The 15,274-nt window shown below is 34.6% G+C and overlaps 2 protein-coding genes across 4 annotated transcripts in view; both read right to left on the minus strand.

Annotated features, from left to right (window-relative positions):
• Window positions 1-227: 227 nt before the first annotated feature.
• Window positions 228-11,090, minus strand: oacyl (O-acyltransferase like). The gene is made up of 15 exons (XM_041256558.1): window positions 10,435-11,090; window positions 9,591-9,724; window positions 9,156-9,234; window positions 8,630-8,771; window positions 7,843-8,087; window positions 7,142-7,318; window positions 6,499-6,601; window positions 5,974-6,075; window positions 5,246-5,411; window positions 3,495-3,574; window positions 3,016-3,126; window positions 2,436-2,559; window positions 1,978-2,164; window positions 792-934; window positions 228-445 (listed from the first exon to the last, which is right to left on the minus strand). Exons 1-15 carry the CDS (start codon window positions 10,580-10,582, stop codon window positions 341-343), a joined length of 2,046 nt encoding a protein of 681 aa, XP_041112492.1. The 5' UTR covers window positions 10,583-11,090; the 3' UTR covers window positions 228-340.
• A 2,013-nt stretch (window positions 11,091-13,103) lies between these two features.
• LOC121318135 (zinc finger protein 532-like) overlaps window positions 13,104-15,274 on the minus strand; it is a 51,266-nt gene continuing 49,095 nt past the window's right edge. For all 3 annotated transcript variants that reach the window (XM_041254495.1, XM_041254484.1, XM_041254502.1), the window contains one exon: window positions 13,104-15,063. In XM_041254495.1, coding sequence (XP_041110429.1) covers window positions 14,575-15,063 — 489 coding nt within the window. In that variant the 3' untranslated portion in view covers window positions 13,104-14,574. The remainder of the gene's footprint in view (window positions 15,064-15,274) is intronic.

Below are 15,274 nucleotides of genomic sequence, written 5' to 3' on the forward strand. Positions count from 1 at the left end.
CATATCTTAGATGTTTACTAGCCAACTGAACAACACAGTGTTAGTTTAACAAAGGTTTGTGTAAAACAAGCAAATATAAAATCAGAGACTTCAAGATGCTGACAAATTAACAGTTTTTATGACTCAATTGTGGAACAAAATAACATAAAATGAAACATTATAAATATACAATTTTGATTTATCACTTTGATGTATTTTTATAGTAAAAAATCAATTAATGGCATCAATTTGCGACTGGTTCTTAAAATCCACAAAACATTCTCTTTTGTTTAAAATTCATGTGCCTTTTTTATTGCAAGTATAAAACTTGAGTGCCTTCCACAGCTTGCATAGTCCATAATTATTTAATGTGGCGCTTTAGAAATAAGTATGGTTTTTCAACCAGCACAGTTAGTACATATCCCAAAGCGACTGTCAGAACAATGTGCCCCATGTAAAGGTAGAACTGCAAAAAATAAATACATAAATAAATAAAACATTTGGCACTTGGTTTCTTCTGTGTTATTGCTTTGATAGATTTTATTTTAGTAATCCATTTTAGTCTACATCTTTTTGTGCTTAGTGTGTTACAAATTCTATGAGAGAAAACATAATATGTAGCCATAGGTATTATCACTTCCACTTTTGTAAACTAAACATAAAAACACTAAAACCACACTAGAATCTTTTTGTTTATTTTTATCAGTGACTGATTCACATTTGAATCAAAAGTTAGCAATTACACCTTTATTGGGAACATGATATGTATACTTAAATGGAATTAAATGTATTGTAACGGTTTTGATACTCACAAAGTTAATGTCTGTATAATGGAATAACGTTTCCTGAACTCCATTGAATATAATAATAAGAAGAGGGTGTATCATGAAGCATGCAAAACTGATGCTTGAAAATGGGATCCACACATTTAGGGAAAGAAATGTATTTATATATCCTTAAAAAAAGAAAAAAAAAAGTGTTACAAATGCAGTAGAATTCAATATAGTAATAACAGCAACAGAATTGTAATTTAAGTTCAAACTGATGTTTAACTACCAGTATGTATTAAAGGTGACATATATTTTTTAAAAAATCATATAAAAAAGATTGTTAACTGAATCCCTTCTAACTAGAGTGCACCACCCTCCCACGTTTGTAAGATTGAGTAATTAGGATATGTGCTTTTAATGATAATTTCTACTTTACCTTTTTACAGTGTTTGAAACAAATCATTTGATTCTTTTTTGATATACTGTAGTCTAAGGTGCTTTGGTTTGAGCTCAAAAGCCACTCTTAAATTCTAATTACCAGATAGACATTTGTCGGCCAAAGTGTCTATTTTGTGTCAATTAATAAGTGTCAGTGCCATCTAATGGACAGCTGCTGTGGATTTAGTTTACTTTTGTATTGCTAGCAATACAGGGTATGTGTTCAATAGATGGATCTGCTTTTATTTACTATAAAAATACACACAAGACAGTAAGAAATGTAATTTAAAGCTATTTACAATTTAATAGTGTGTCTAAAATGTTGATTCCTACTCTATCTACGTAAGCTAAAAAAAGGCTTGAGAATTTAACAGTTCTGATGGCTAAAGGGCCAAGAATTAATATGTAACATTTTCCTTCAGCTGAAGTAGTATTTTCAATAAATCTGTGTTGCCCTGTTAGAAATTCAAGCAATGACCAGAACTGGTATGTCCAGAGCTAGTAATATGCTGTTTTTCTGCTGGTCTTGCTGGTTCAAGCGATTTAAAGTTTGTTAAATAGGTGGCTAAGATTAAAAAAAAAAAAAACAGTCATGTTTCCACACTGCAAGTTAAATTAATCGTCTACACTAAATGAATCTAGTAAGATAAAAAAAAAAAAAAGTTCAAATGCTCTTCTCACTACAAACTGGGTTACAAAGCAATTCTGTTGAACTGCAGTAACAGCAAAGATACAGCTTATTGATATTCAGCACTGACAATAACAGTAACACTGTAAATTAACCAAGTACCTCCGAAACCTTCGTCACAAGCAAATATTATCCAGGCAACAGCAACAGCCCAGAGAGTCCTGTGCAGCCCCTGGTATATAGCGTGAGGTGCAGACGGATAATTGGGAACCTCATGTAAAACATACGCTAGGGCTACCAACAAAGCCATGGAGGTCAACGAGGAAATCCAGCCAACTGCAGCCTGCCACTGAAAGAGAACCAAGGCTTTTAAAAAAAAAAATGATTTCATAGGTTACTCTAATTAATATGGAACCCACTATTACCAGTATTCAGTATTTTCTTGTCATGCAACTTAATCTTTGCCCTGTATTATGGTTAGATTTATATAAATAATTAGCATTTACTGGATTAAATACTAAACAAATTTTAGATAATGAGCACTGGAAACAAGTCTACCATAGGCATAAAAAACAACACCAGTGAAATAAATGGAAATGAGAACTATTAAATTAAATTACCTGTTTCTTTAAAAGACGATCTTTCTTGGCATTCATGAACATGCCCAGAAGGATTCCAATCAAATATGGACCATATCTGGAATATGGCTTATTATAATAATATTCAAAGTATGCCTTGTAAATCCTGAAAAAAAGGTCATTGGTAGACAAATAATTCCTGATACTGTATATAGTAATATGCAATGGTAACACTGTGTTAATGTTTTAAATGCTTCGTTAGGTGAAATAACTGTTATATTGCGTTATTAAGAAGATGAAACCTTGGCAGATACTGGGTATGATAATTGAAAATATGTATTGAATAATGTAAATTACAATTAGAAATGCAAACATGTACATATAGAGCCTTGAGGGGCTAATGCACCTTTTTCATAACAAGTTATACACTTTATAAATCTATACATTTTAAAAGATATGGGCTTGAATTCGTGGCTCCTCTGTGTCACGTCCCCATCTACAACCTTGTTGTTTCTTGCTTGTATTAAACCGTTCATTTATTTGCCTTTGCCTTTTTCTCTGCTTTATAATAGGGCTCGTCATGATGTTTTATGAAATACAAAAATACAAAACAAATACATACCATTCACTTGGTAGATACAGTGGTAATTGGAAATATGCTGTTAGCAAGGCACTGATAATGCAGGGAATTAAAAGGAAGATGGTTGCTACAGCAATCAGTGTGCATGTATTTCTGTAAAGATAGAAAACAATGTTTTTTGTGTTAAATTATATGCAATGTACAATGTGAAGTTGAGAGACACTTCCTGTGAAGGAGTAGCACTGCCTTATTTAGTCACATTGTGATGCAGTCCAATGTTAAGAGTGGTGCTCAGATTTTGAGTAAATTCTACTTTGCAGGACTCGACCAAGGGGTATGAACTGTATTATTCACAAATTCCCCACCCTACATGGGCTTTTAATACTGAATTTTCTGTTAAAGGTTTACTAAAGTATGGGAAAACTCGCAAACACAGATGTTTCTTAAAGCATTCAAAACACAACAACACAATTTAAAGCTTAATTGCATTTATCTTCCAGTACAAGCACTCCTGCACTTGCCTTCGGAGCAGAAAAACCAGCAAAGGTGTTGTAAAATAGAACTGGACGTCAATAGCCAGATACCATGACCATGGAATGCACTAAAAATAAGAAAACACATATTTATATTGGAAAACAACAGTTAACAAAATGTAGCTACAATATGAACTGTTAATATTTAAAAGTCTAGTTGAGAGTTCTAAGTCTAATAAAATGGCCATATGTATAATGTGCATGACTTAGCTGTTTTGGGTTGAATTTTTTGTATATTTGCATACATTCAGCTAAAAAATGCTCCTCTTTTATGTTACTTGGGATATTTTATGGAATATTATTACTCAGATGATCCACGCTCCTTCTATCAGAAATGTATTGTACATTTTACCCCTCTCAGATCCATGATATTGTATTGGCATATGTTAGACCCACAGACATCTGTTCATTAACAGACAGACGTTTTGTTAATAAAAAAAAAAAAGAAGAAAATGACTTAAAACATAATGATGTCCTCATTAAATAATCATTTGTCATTTACATTAGAAAAAGTAATGGGAGTAAACATATTATGAAAGTTTATGAATCTAAATCCAACCCAGTATATTAATGCTGGGACAAATATTAGAATATTCAAACAAACACTGCTTGTAATGTAAAAAATGGTCAATGTTCATTCATATAACATGAGTTTATTAAACACAATATCATAGTGTTTACATGACTATCAAAACGATATCATGCAAAGGACACCAGTGCATAAAAGGCATCTTAAACAGAAATGACGCTATCTACTGTAGATCAGAGCGTTTATTGCCTTTCTTTGGTAGGTTTTCTTACTTTGGTGAGATGTCTTTACTGTAATACGGTAAAAATTATACTTTTGTTGTCCAGCTAATTAAAAATCAAGGAATATTCAATGAGAACCCCATGTTCCTCCCATCATTACAAAGTATTAAGACTGTATTAAATATTTACCAAAATGTTGGAAGGTTTCCAATAGTCTGTCTGTTTCACTTGAAATGAAATGTGATCTCCTCAATGTAAGTGTCAGCACAGTGCACAATGATTAGCACTAGGGGCTCCACTGCCATACAGATATCATAATTAAAATGCACTTTGCACTCTTGATAATTAAAGCGATAATACAGAACCCATGTACATACCTATCAACTCTTACGGGTTTCCCGTTTTTCTTTTTTCTTTTTAAGTCTTACGGCCGCAAGTTGAAAATCTTACGGGCAAATCAAAACCTTATGTTCATTATGGATGATGGTTATAATGTTAAAAATGTTAATAATGTTAAAGTATATTACATTTTGTTATAATGAACAAAGCAAATGATGAAAAAGCTTTTTTTCAATTACTAAACTGGGAGAACTTCTGTATTTTTTCTTTCTTTTTTTTATACTATGATTTTTGAGTCAGAACTGAATTTCGTAAGGTTTGGAAGCATTCCTTAAGGGTTTGAAAACTCTGGTATACAAACTGGGCTCCAAAAGGGTTGACAGGTATGCATGTCACTTCACAATATTATTATCACTTGCTGTTGCTGCCTACTGTATACAATTCCACTGCCCTATAACCCGTATTATTGGCATTTCTCTTTTATAATATGACTGACTTTTGAGAGCACATTTTTCATTATGATATTTTGACAGAAATGTGTAGTGTGAGCTGTTGAATTTGTTTATAGAGAATTTGCTTACATGTAAAACAAATACTACAAGGCTATGACTACAACTAGTAAAAGGAAAAAAGAGTGAAATTAAACATACCGAGTTAGGGTAAAAAAACAGATTATTTATAAGCAGCATGTTTGCCCACCAATATTTTTTACAAATATCTATCTGCATTTCTGCAAAACTCCAGAAGGAACCCTTAGGGACAACGGAAAGTAATCCAATCGATAGGCAAACCATGAAAATGTGGAGAGGCTGGATCCTGCAACACACAATAACACAAATCCATTTAGTGCAACACAACTGGATATGCAGAAAATAATTTGCATATATTTATGACGACCTGGTGTAAGTTTGCCGTTTGCAGGGTCGTTTTCACTCTTTTTTGTGTAAAAATAGAACCACAGAAATTAAATTCTGTATATATAAATGCCTGCATATTTATTTGTTTACAAAATAAATCAAATGAAACAAAAGCCTAACTCCAGCAAGGAGCATTAACTAAACTTTGACAGTTTTAAACTAACTATCACCGGACAGGTAAGCGGTTTACAAGTTTCCAAAACATAGATACTTTTACAAGTCTTAAATTGTACTTTTTCATAAGGGTCCCCCCCTCCCCACTCCCTACCACCACCCCCTCTCCCACCACCCCATCTCCTCCCCCACCACCAACCACCATTTAATTAAATTAGAGTCGAGTGATTCTGATCCTGGCTCACTAAAACAATAAAACAATTACCCAATTGAAAATTATATTGTGGCTCTGAATACATTTCTATTTTCTTAAATGATTTCAATAAAATAAGGCAAGCATATTGTACCTCTTTATTCTGTTAAGCAAAAATGTCCCCACAAGCTGTACGGTCATCTTATCATCTGCTCCATCAATCAAGCTGAAAAGTGATTTTACACTCAGGAGACCACTGTATAACAAAAAGCCACACATAAGCAATGGATCGAATCCCTGCTCTATATTTGTATTTATGCGTTCAAGCTACAATATAAACAGGGCCGGCATAAAAATGATTTGCCATGGAGGGATAGAGGAAGCTGTTAAAGCCCATGTGCACATATTACACATTTAAGTAACTAAGAAATACAAAACAGACAGTAAAATGAAAATGTTCCATTCCAGCAGCAGGTTTGTCATATACCAATACCCAATTTCAGGTACTCTTTGTCTGCTAGAAAAAGCACAGCAGGTGTGAATATTCTACAAATGACTTTATTATATGTGTGCAAAAGAAAAAGAAAATTTCTGATATTCTGAACATCAAAAAAGGCGGGCTTCAGTGGTAGACATTGTCTATTGGAATGATGGATAAACTGAAGTCTGTGATGCTTACCCAATAAGCAAGAAGGTATCCACAGCTAAATAGGAGGGTCCACTTAATGCAACAATGTAAGCAGGATTGTTTGCTACACTGTCTTTCCATCTTTTAGCATTGTCTGTAAAAACAAACACAACTGTCAACAAACATGCTTTATAAACATCTGACCACTCGGACAACAATCTCTAAAGCACTAATTCTGACTCACTAGGCTGTAGTGCAGACTATAGGTCTGTGGTACACCAACAGCATGCCAAAGGTGTTAAATACAAGGTAAAAACAGTGAAGAATGAATATAAATATAATTCTCTCAGACAGTCAATTCAATACATATTTAGGCCACTTTTAATTACACTTTAGTGTAGTCTCCTGTAAAAATAGGTAATTGATTATAAACAGAAACTAAGGAAGTGCTCCTGAAGCAGTATACTATAGGTGGTGACCTACTTCTGCTCCATTGAATATTCAATGGGAATGAACTTCAATCTAACCATTAAAAAAAAGTTTTTATCCTTTTTGTGCATTCAATAAAAACTGACCTTGTAGATGAAATGAAGAAAGTCTTTTATTTATGACAAGAACAAATACACGGCAATATAATCTTTTCAACACATTTCCTTCTGGTCTGCTGTAATTTCAAACATTTCCTAAGTAGTACCTAAGTTTTCCCAAGCGCTTAACTGGATATTGTGTCCACAAATGATCCACAGGAGACTCAAAATTCGAATTCCATTCAGTGCAGAATAATGTCCTTTGTCCTTCGTAGCCCACAGAGATGAAAAATTATTTTGCAACGAGAATGTTTTCAAAAAATTATCCAAAAAGTAAACCAAACCTGAAAAGAAACATTCATCTGATAAGACAGTGTAGTTATTAGATGCTTTTTTGGTTTTAAAGGATGTATGTATAAAATGTTGGTCCGAAAAAGTCTTAATCATGTTTGCATTACAATGAAAACTGGCCTTCAAAACCCCCTCCACCCAGATAGCAATCCTTGAGAATTTTTATACAAAGTTTGGTTATAAATGTTTTTGAAAACTGGTTTTTGAACAGCAAACTTGATTTTAATTCATTTTAAATGGGCTTACAAAACAGTCATTAGCAAAAAAGAAATCCTTAAAGCAATCTCGTTCCTTTTCTCCTTCCCCGCCAAAGACACAATTAAAGGCCTAATTTTGAAGAAATGCAATGGCAGTGCACACATTCCTCATTTACGTGGTATTGCACAAGGTTAAGCAAATCAGAGATTCACACGCTGTCCATTGACAACACATTTGACTGGCTGCAACAAACAAAGCTTTATTATAACTGAGCATTGTGGAAGCTCTTGTGTTATGATTGGATTAATTGGATACTCACGACTTTTGTTGTTTTCTTCCACTTCTTTTGCCAATGTGTGTTCTGTTGGTGATGCTACATCTGCACTGAAGATATTGGCATGTTTCTGGTGCACATCATGTTGAAGAAAGGTACCATAAATATTTGGGTCTGACTTAAATTTGGAACCAACAGTGGATAGAGTCCATTTTTGTTTTTTCCATTTTATTAAGGCTACATAAATAGTTCCACCTAGGGGTAGTGCCACAATGAAACTGCAAACAAACCTGCAAGGGGTTATAAAGGAGGTAAACAGAATTTAAAGGAATTTATTTAATGATTTTCAATAGAATCAGATCAAATATATATTTTTAAAAAATCCTGTCACGGGAATTTGTTATAGCTTGATTGTTTTCAAACTGTAGTGTAATGGATTTGTGTAACTCCGAAAGAAAAAAAATAATGATATTTGGTCTCTCAATAAGGACAGTATGAGTAATTACGTTTTTTTTCATGATCTTAATTTCACACACAGTTGATTTCACATATTGATGTTGGACAAACACAGCGATGATACTACACAGTACCCTAAATATAATGTGGGACCTGCCAGTTCACAAGCAATGTGATATTTAATCTGCCACCCACAGACTGTACCATCCACTTTCGAGATTAGTATTAGGAATTAGAATATCAATTTACTGAGTGAGATTTGTTATATGAACACCAGGTCCTTTCAGCACTGCTTAATGATCCACATTAAACCTTATGGTGTTTATTCATTTCCCAAAATGCATACTTGTAGTTCCAGGTATATGTAAACACTTACAGGCAAACTATAGCAGATGCATCTGGAGCACCATTTTTTTTCAGACATTTTGTTGTGGATACTGGTATCTGTTGTGTAGAGTTGTGAAGAAGCACAGATGGAATGGGAGGCACTAATGATGTATCCTTATACTTAAATACATCTGCCAAAAAAAAAAAAAAAAAAAAAAGGTTGTAATGTAAAACAAAAGAAAAACTGTATGGTACAAGCATGTAAATGGAATAAATGGGTATTATCTTGTTTTATACTTTTCCGATTTCTTTAAATATTTAACGATTGTATAATATTGTGTTTCAAAGCATTTGAAACTGTATTGTTCAGGTATTTATGTAGCCCGCTCGTAATTGTTTTCAAATATGGTGCGTGCATAGTTTATTTGAATCTTCTTTTACAGAATATCTTTAATAGGGATACACATTACACTAAAGAATGGCCGTCAGAGTGCTGACAGTTAATGCTGCACTGGAATTATTCTACAAAGAGTACAGGTTTTCTAAACATAATATGGTAACAATACAGTACTTACCATTTGCCACTAATATTTCAATTTCAGCCTCTTCACAAGAATCTGGAACACACAGGCCCACTAAGTACCCAGTTTGTTCCTATTCGCAAAACAAATGATTAGAAATTGCATACATATATTTTTGTACTCATATTGGACTTAATATATGGTTAGATACACCTTGAGAGGGTACTTCAGGGCAATTTTGGCTTGAATAAACACCAAAAAATGTGTCAGCCACACCAGAAATGGTGTGCATTAAATCTGTAAAAAATCTGTATTTATTTTTATGACACGTTATGAAGCGAGAGATGGATGGGGTTGAAGAAAATGCAATTGTGTGCAGCCCTTACTGCATTATTTGTACGTTTGCGTCTCAAAGTGTTTAATTATATCATGTAGTAAATTATACCTGACTATCATTTATTTATTTATTTATTTATTTAGAATATTTACCTGTATTAACATGACTTGGCAGTATTGCCCACTGAAACCACCTGCATTGGCTAAAATGCATTCGCTGAACGATCCTGGTCTGTTCATGTTTCCACCCACAAAATCGCTGCCCATTTTTCCAAAAGCATCATACACTGCCAACAACAACAAAATAATTACAGCCCTCTTAATTGGAAGATAATGACACACAGGGGTGGTTTGCGCTCAACAACCCACAGATATTTATTATGAATTTTATGCAGTAAACCATATTGTATAGATATTTTGTTAAAAAACATAGTTTTTGTTTTATTTTTTTACATTTTAAATTAGGTTACACAAGTTTTAGGTGGATTTTACTTGAACTATGTTTATTTCAATATGAATTGTTAAACACACCACTTACATTTTGTTTTCACTGTGGGCAGTAGGTGTTATACAGCACAACTGTTATAACCATTGCTCTCACTTTAAACTCCTTTACTGATGCCTCATACAGATACCTGCAATAATGCCTGCTACAATAATGTTCATATAAATATATCTAGCTTTTATTCTCATACTATCTCAAGGGATATCTCAGTCTGCAGCCCAAGAGCGAGTGCAGTGAAACAACATGCCTTCTCCTCATCTTTGTTATTATAATTTCAGAGAAACCAATTTTTGTTACACAAAAGAATAGACAGAACTATTCTAATAATTTCAAATCACCATAAACACATTTAAAGCCAGGCGTCTTGTGGGGGTTCTCTGTCTTTAAAAATATCGAAATCTTTGTAACTGCTTTCAATTATTTTATATACTAAAGTTTCAAATGAACCACCGACACTCATCCACAAAACGTATCAATTATTGTAGTACTTACTCAAAGCAGCATACTCTTTTGGGATGTCCTCATTAAGGTCCTGAATAAATCTCTTGGTGTCTTGCATACATTTTCTTGACACTTTTTCTTTAAATGCCATACAACTTACAACAGAGAGAATAACGATAAAGCATGTAAACCAAGTCATTTTGGGTCCCTGGTCTCAATCTTATCATTGTGGTTTAAATACTGATTGAAGGGCACATGTAGTTTGAAGTATGCTAAATTAATTTCACCCCTGCTCTCTAGCCTAATACCAATGAAAATTGGAGAAATTACAATTTATTGTGTGTGAAAGGTTGTGACTAGATTTTGCTATGTTGTGTTTGTTTTGGCTAATACTTTCCATTAGCCCAGCCATCCAGATTAGCATGCATGAGTCAGCCGGAACAAAGTTATTTATTGGGGGATAGGACTGCCTCCTGTCCATTTTTTGAGCAAGATGTCCTTCCTGTTTCTATATGTTGATTATAAATAATTATTTGTATTGATGGGATAAACATCCAAATATTCTTTCAACATTTTAACTATTATTTTAAAAATCCTTCGTTTTAAATCAGCTGGAAATCAAAAGCATACTATCTGAAATCTCTTGGAAGCAAAATAAACCCAATAAAACCAAATTAAAAAAAATATATTTTTTATTATTATTTCAGATGTTTTTTATGCATTGGTTTCGTTTTCATGTTCTTTTTTTTATTTCTTTTTTTATTTTTAGTCATTGCCAATGGTTTTTACCCCAGTTTTCTCCCCAATTTGGAATGCCCAATTACTATTTTTATCCTGGTTCACCGCTGCAACCCACCAGCGACTCGGGAAACGGAGGCTGGAGCACGCGTCCTCCAAAACGTGCTCCTGTCAATCCGTCATTTTTCACACTGCGGATCCACAGCGAAGCCACCAGACCTATAGTGCCGGAGAACAACACAGATCTGAATGGCCCTGTCAGCCACAGGGGTCATTGGTGTGCTGTGAACTGCGGATTGCCCTGCCAACCTAAGCCCTCCCAAACAGGGCAGTGCGCAGCCAATTGTGCGCCACCCCCTGGGAACCCTCAGTCACGGTCAGTAATTCAAACCTGCGATCTCTGGGCTATAGTGCGCATCCTGCACTCCATGTGGAGCACCTTTACAGGATGCGCCACTCGGAAGCCATTTCATGAGGTTTTTGATAAAATTATTCAGAAATACTTGGAAAGATCATGGTTATATTTGTCTCTGAATACATTACAATGATTTAGTTTACATATTCAAATATTTGTCCCAGCACTAATTAATTTGAACATAAGTCATTGTTTTTAACGAAGTCTAAGGTAGTTTTCTTTTAGTATAACAGATGAATGGACACATCACTACCTCCCCCTGCAGTCCTTGCTATTTCCAAAACCTATTCTTACAGGTTCATGATTTTCACTACAGATGAGAAAGACATGCAATTGTTAAACAACTCACTCCGTTGTGTCTTGTTGCTAAATTTAAAATGGTATATTGGGGCTTATCAGCACTTTAGCTAAAATAGGAGAGAATATGGCCTCCTTCAATGGTAGTTTGTATTTACATATGGTAATAGTCAGGCACAGTTTCCAAATGAGTAGTTCAGATTTATTGAAGTGTCAAGAAAATCTTTTATGCCAGAAGTGTGGCATATTTTAAGCGTTACTTTGAATTTGCTTCTTGACTTTGGAGTCAGGGTTAATTGTACAGCATGAACACAAGCTCCAAAAAAAAACTTGTTTGCTTCTGGGGGATCTTTGTTCCCCTTACTCTCATGGTAAAGACCGACATTTTATCTTTTTGAATCCAGCAGGGTTGTAAACAATAGCTTTACAGTACAAATTGTGCCATGATGAATTCTGGGTATCAAAGCATCAGTAAATGATGTATTGGTCCTCCGATAACTTTCCAGCGCTTCTGGTTGATACCAAGGGCACTTTCACACGTAGTCAGTTTGACCCTTTGATGCGGATTGAAGTTATTTGTGAAACCTCCAAGAACCACGTAAATCACACCAGGAAAGACATCAAACCAAGTGAACCGAGATCACTTGAAAAGGCCTTCTCGGGTCGCTTGGAAATGGACTCAGTGAGTTTGTCACTTTGCTCTTTTCCAACTTTTCAATGTGAAACCAAGCACATTCCAGTTCATTTGGAAATGAACCGCTCCAAAAAGAGAAGCAAATTGTGCGAGTGACGTACTTCAGCAGGCACCAAGGAAAGTGTCTCACCACTGTCACACATACAAAACACAGGGCTTGTCAAAAAAAATAATAAAACACACACACACACACACAATACATTGACACATGCACATCAGACAAGAATACTGTAATAACACATGTGCACAACAGCACATCACAAAATAAATAATTTAAAAAAAGCTATGGGGCTGATTTACCAGCTGGTGCAACCCGGGGCTATTTAATGAAATTACACTAATACAAATACACATACTTGAGATTTACTATTGTAGCGCATTCTTTAACAGAGGTGCACATTTAGTGCTAGATTCTAGTGCCAATGTACCTCAAATAGCACCAACACAATTAAATTCAGGCACCAGTATACATGTTTAAAAATAGTTCCTTAGCAACCATATGTGATGATAGTTTCTCACTGGACATGCATAACCTAAACACTTGATCATTAAAAAGTATACCTTTTAGAGATATAATAGATTCTGTTGTAGTGGGCATCTTCCACATTTTATTGACATAAACATTTCATACATTGACATCTGACACCTATCTAACAGCAGCAAGACACAATCTAAGACCAAAACTGTTACAGCTTCTCATGCAGTTTGCTATCTACACTAAAATGACTTATTTTAAAAAACAAAAATACAAAACGTCATATAAAGAAATACATTAATGTATAAAAGCAAAAACTAAACAAAAATACAAAAAATAAAATAAAATAAAAACTCTCACAGAGAATTATTTTTTATAGCAAATTTAACCAAATAGATACATTTTCCCCACACAATATTGTCAGATTGTTTAAAACGGTATGTCAGAAAAGCATATGCAAATGTATTAAATCCAATGTTATGTATCGTTCTGTATTAGCGGTAATGCATTATTCTGAAGTACAAGGAATTGTCAAAATATTCGTGCCACTGGATATACTTTCATCAAGTATGCTTTTTATCAGTCCATTTTTGCCAGCTCTCCTGTTCCCAATGGAATTGGTAAGGCCCTCATTATCTAGATATTTGATTTACTAATGTGTAGCTTACCCTGAGACTGATATGTTTCTGTAGCTCCTTCCTTGCAGGAAATATTTCAAAGTCAACAATATTGGATAAGGAGGTTCAAAACTTTGATACACAATTACCCCAAACTGCATTGTGTAAATGGAGGTTCAACAGTGGTTTAGGTCATTAAAATAGGGTCTGGCATATTTCTACTCGATGTCATGAACATTTTGACCTCCCATGTATAACATCTATTGTCCATCTGTTCCTTTTTATATTTAGCTTGATAAAATGTGGAACTCATGATTACCTAAAGTTGAACTAGATGGATTAAATAATGTCTAGAGTTGTAGTTTTTTGTTCTAAGTATTTGTCTTTGGACATTCGGCAACAATAGAAAAATGGAATACTGCAGTTTGTGAGGTTATATAGTAAATCTCAAGCTATAACTTATTCACAGTATCAAACAATTCCAAACAGTTACACGAATTTGAAGATTTCTGACACAGAAAACACCTTAAAAGAAAAAATCCTATAAAAACATTCAACACCTATAGACACACTAAAGTGTACAAAATGTTTTTTGAGATTTTATTTAAATATTCACAAACTGTATTTTAAATACAGAAAAGGTTTTAAGGGTAATTCTGTAAGGGTGTATCAGAGAAAAGAGGTCTAAAGTGTAGTGTGTAGCAGCTGAGAATGTACTACAGTGCTGCCCTTTATAAAGCGGTCTTAAAAAGCCCTAGTAAAAAGTAAGTTCCACATTGTGAAATGACATTATAGGGCAAACTGGAGCCATGACCGTACCGCCTTATAACTGGTTTCAAAGGTACAACGGGCACCCTTATAACGAGGTAACACTGTAAGTGTGAACATTTCACTCTTTGCTGTGAGTGCTTGAAAACAGTATTTGGATAGTATTCTTCTTTTCATGAAACATTTCTTACTTCTCTGCTGAGTTCAGTCTTTTTGACTTAATGAAAGCCATGCCATGTGTTCTCATGTGGGTGCTCAAGACAGCTTCTGTTTCAAAAGTCTTGGCACAAACCTTGCACTTTTTATCCGAGGTACTGTCAGAGACCATGCTCCCTTGGTTTAGTTTATTCTCCTGCTGGCTGTCCTCCCCAGACCCATTCTGTTTGGATACTGGCTGCGGTTCTTTTAATTTATGAACTATGAAGAGGTGCCTGGAGAGGGAGTTGTGGGAGGTATAGCAAAGGCCACACTCTCTGCACTGGAAGGAGGAGCCATCAGATTTGTGTTGGGGGATGTGCTCGTGGAACTTGACAATGTCCTCTGTCGTAAAACTGCACACAGCACACTTGTGGACCTTAAAAACGTTTATTTTAAGCTTTTTCAGGGGCTGCGTTATTGCTCCTCTCGGACGGAATTCCAAAACAGTGTCTTCCAGTTTGCGCTTGGAGCTAGGGGCCTGAAAAAAATTAAAGAGAATAATTTTTATGCCAAAAGTATAAAAAAATAAGTACCTGTTTAGATGATTGGTATATTCAAAATAGTGGCAGCACATCTTTGTACCAGTTGCCCTAAACATCTCCACACCATATTTGTATTAAATTGAGAGACACTAATAAGGGGGCAATAAATAAACTCTTGGGGGGGTAAGCATGGTTAAAATAGAGTAA

The sequence above is a fragment of the Polyodon spathula genome, chromosome 1, assembly GCF_017654505.1.
Source record: "Polyodon spathula isolate WHYD16114869_AA chromosome 1, ASM1765450v1, whole genome shotgun sequence".
NCBI lineage: Eukaryota > Metazoa > Chordata > Actinopteri > Acipenseriformes > Polyodontidae > Polyodon > Polyodon spathula.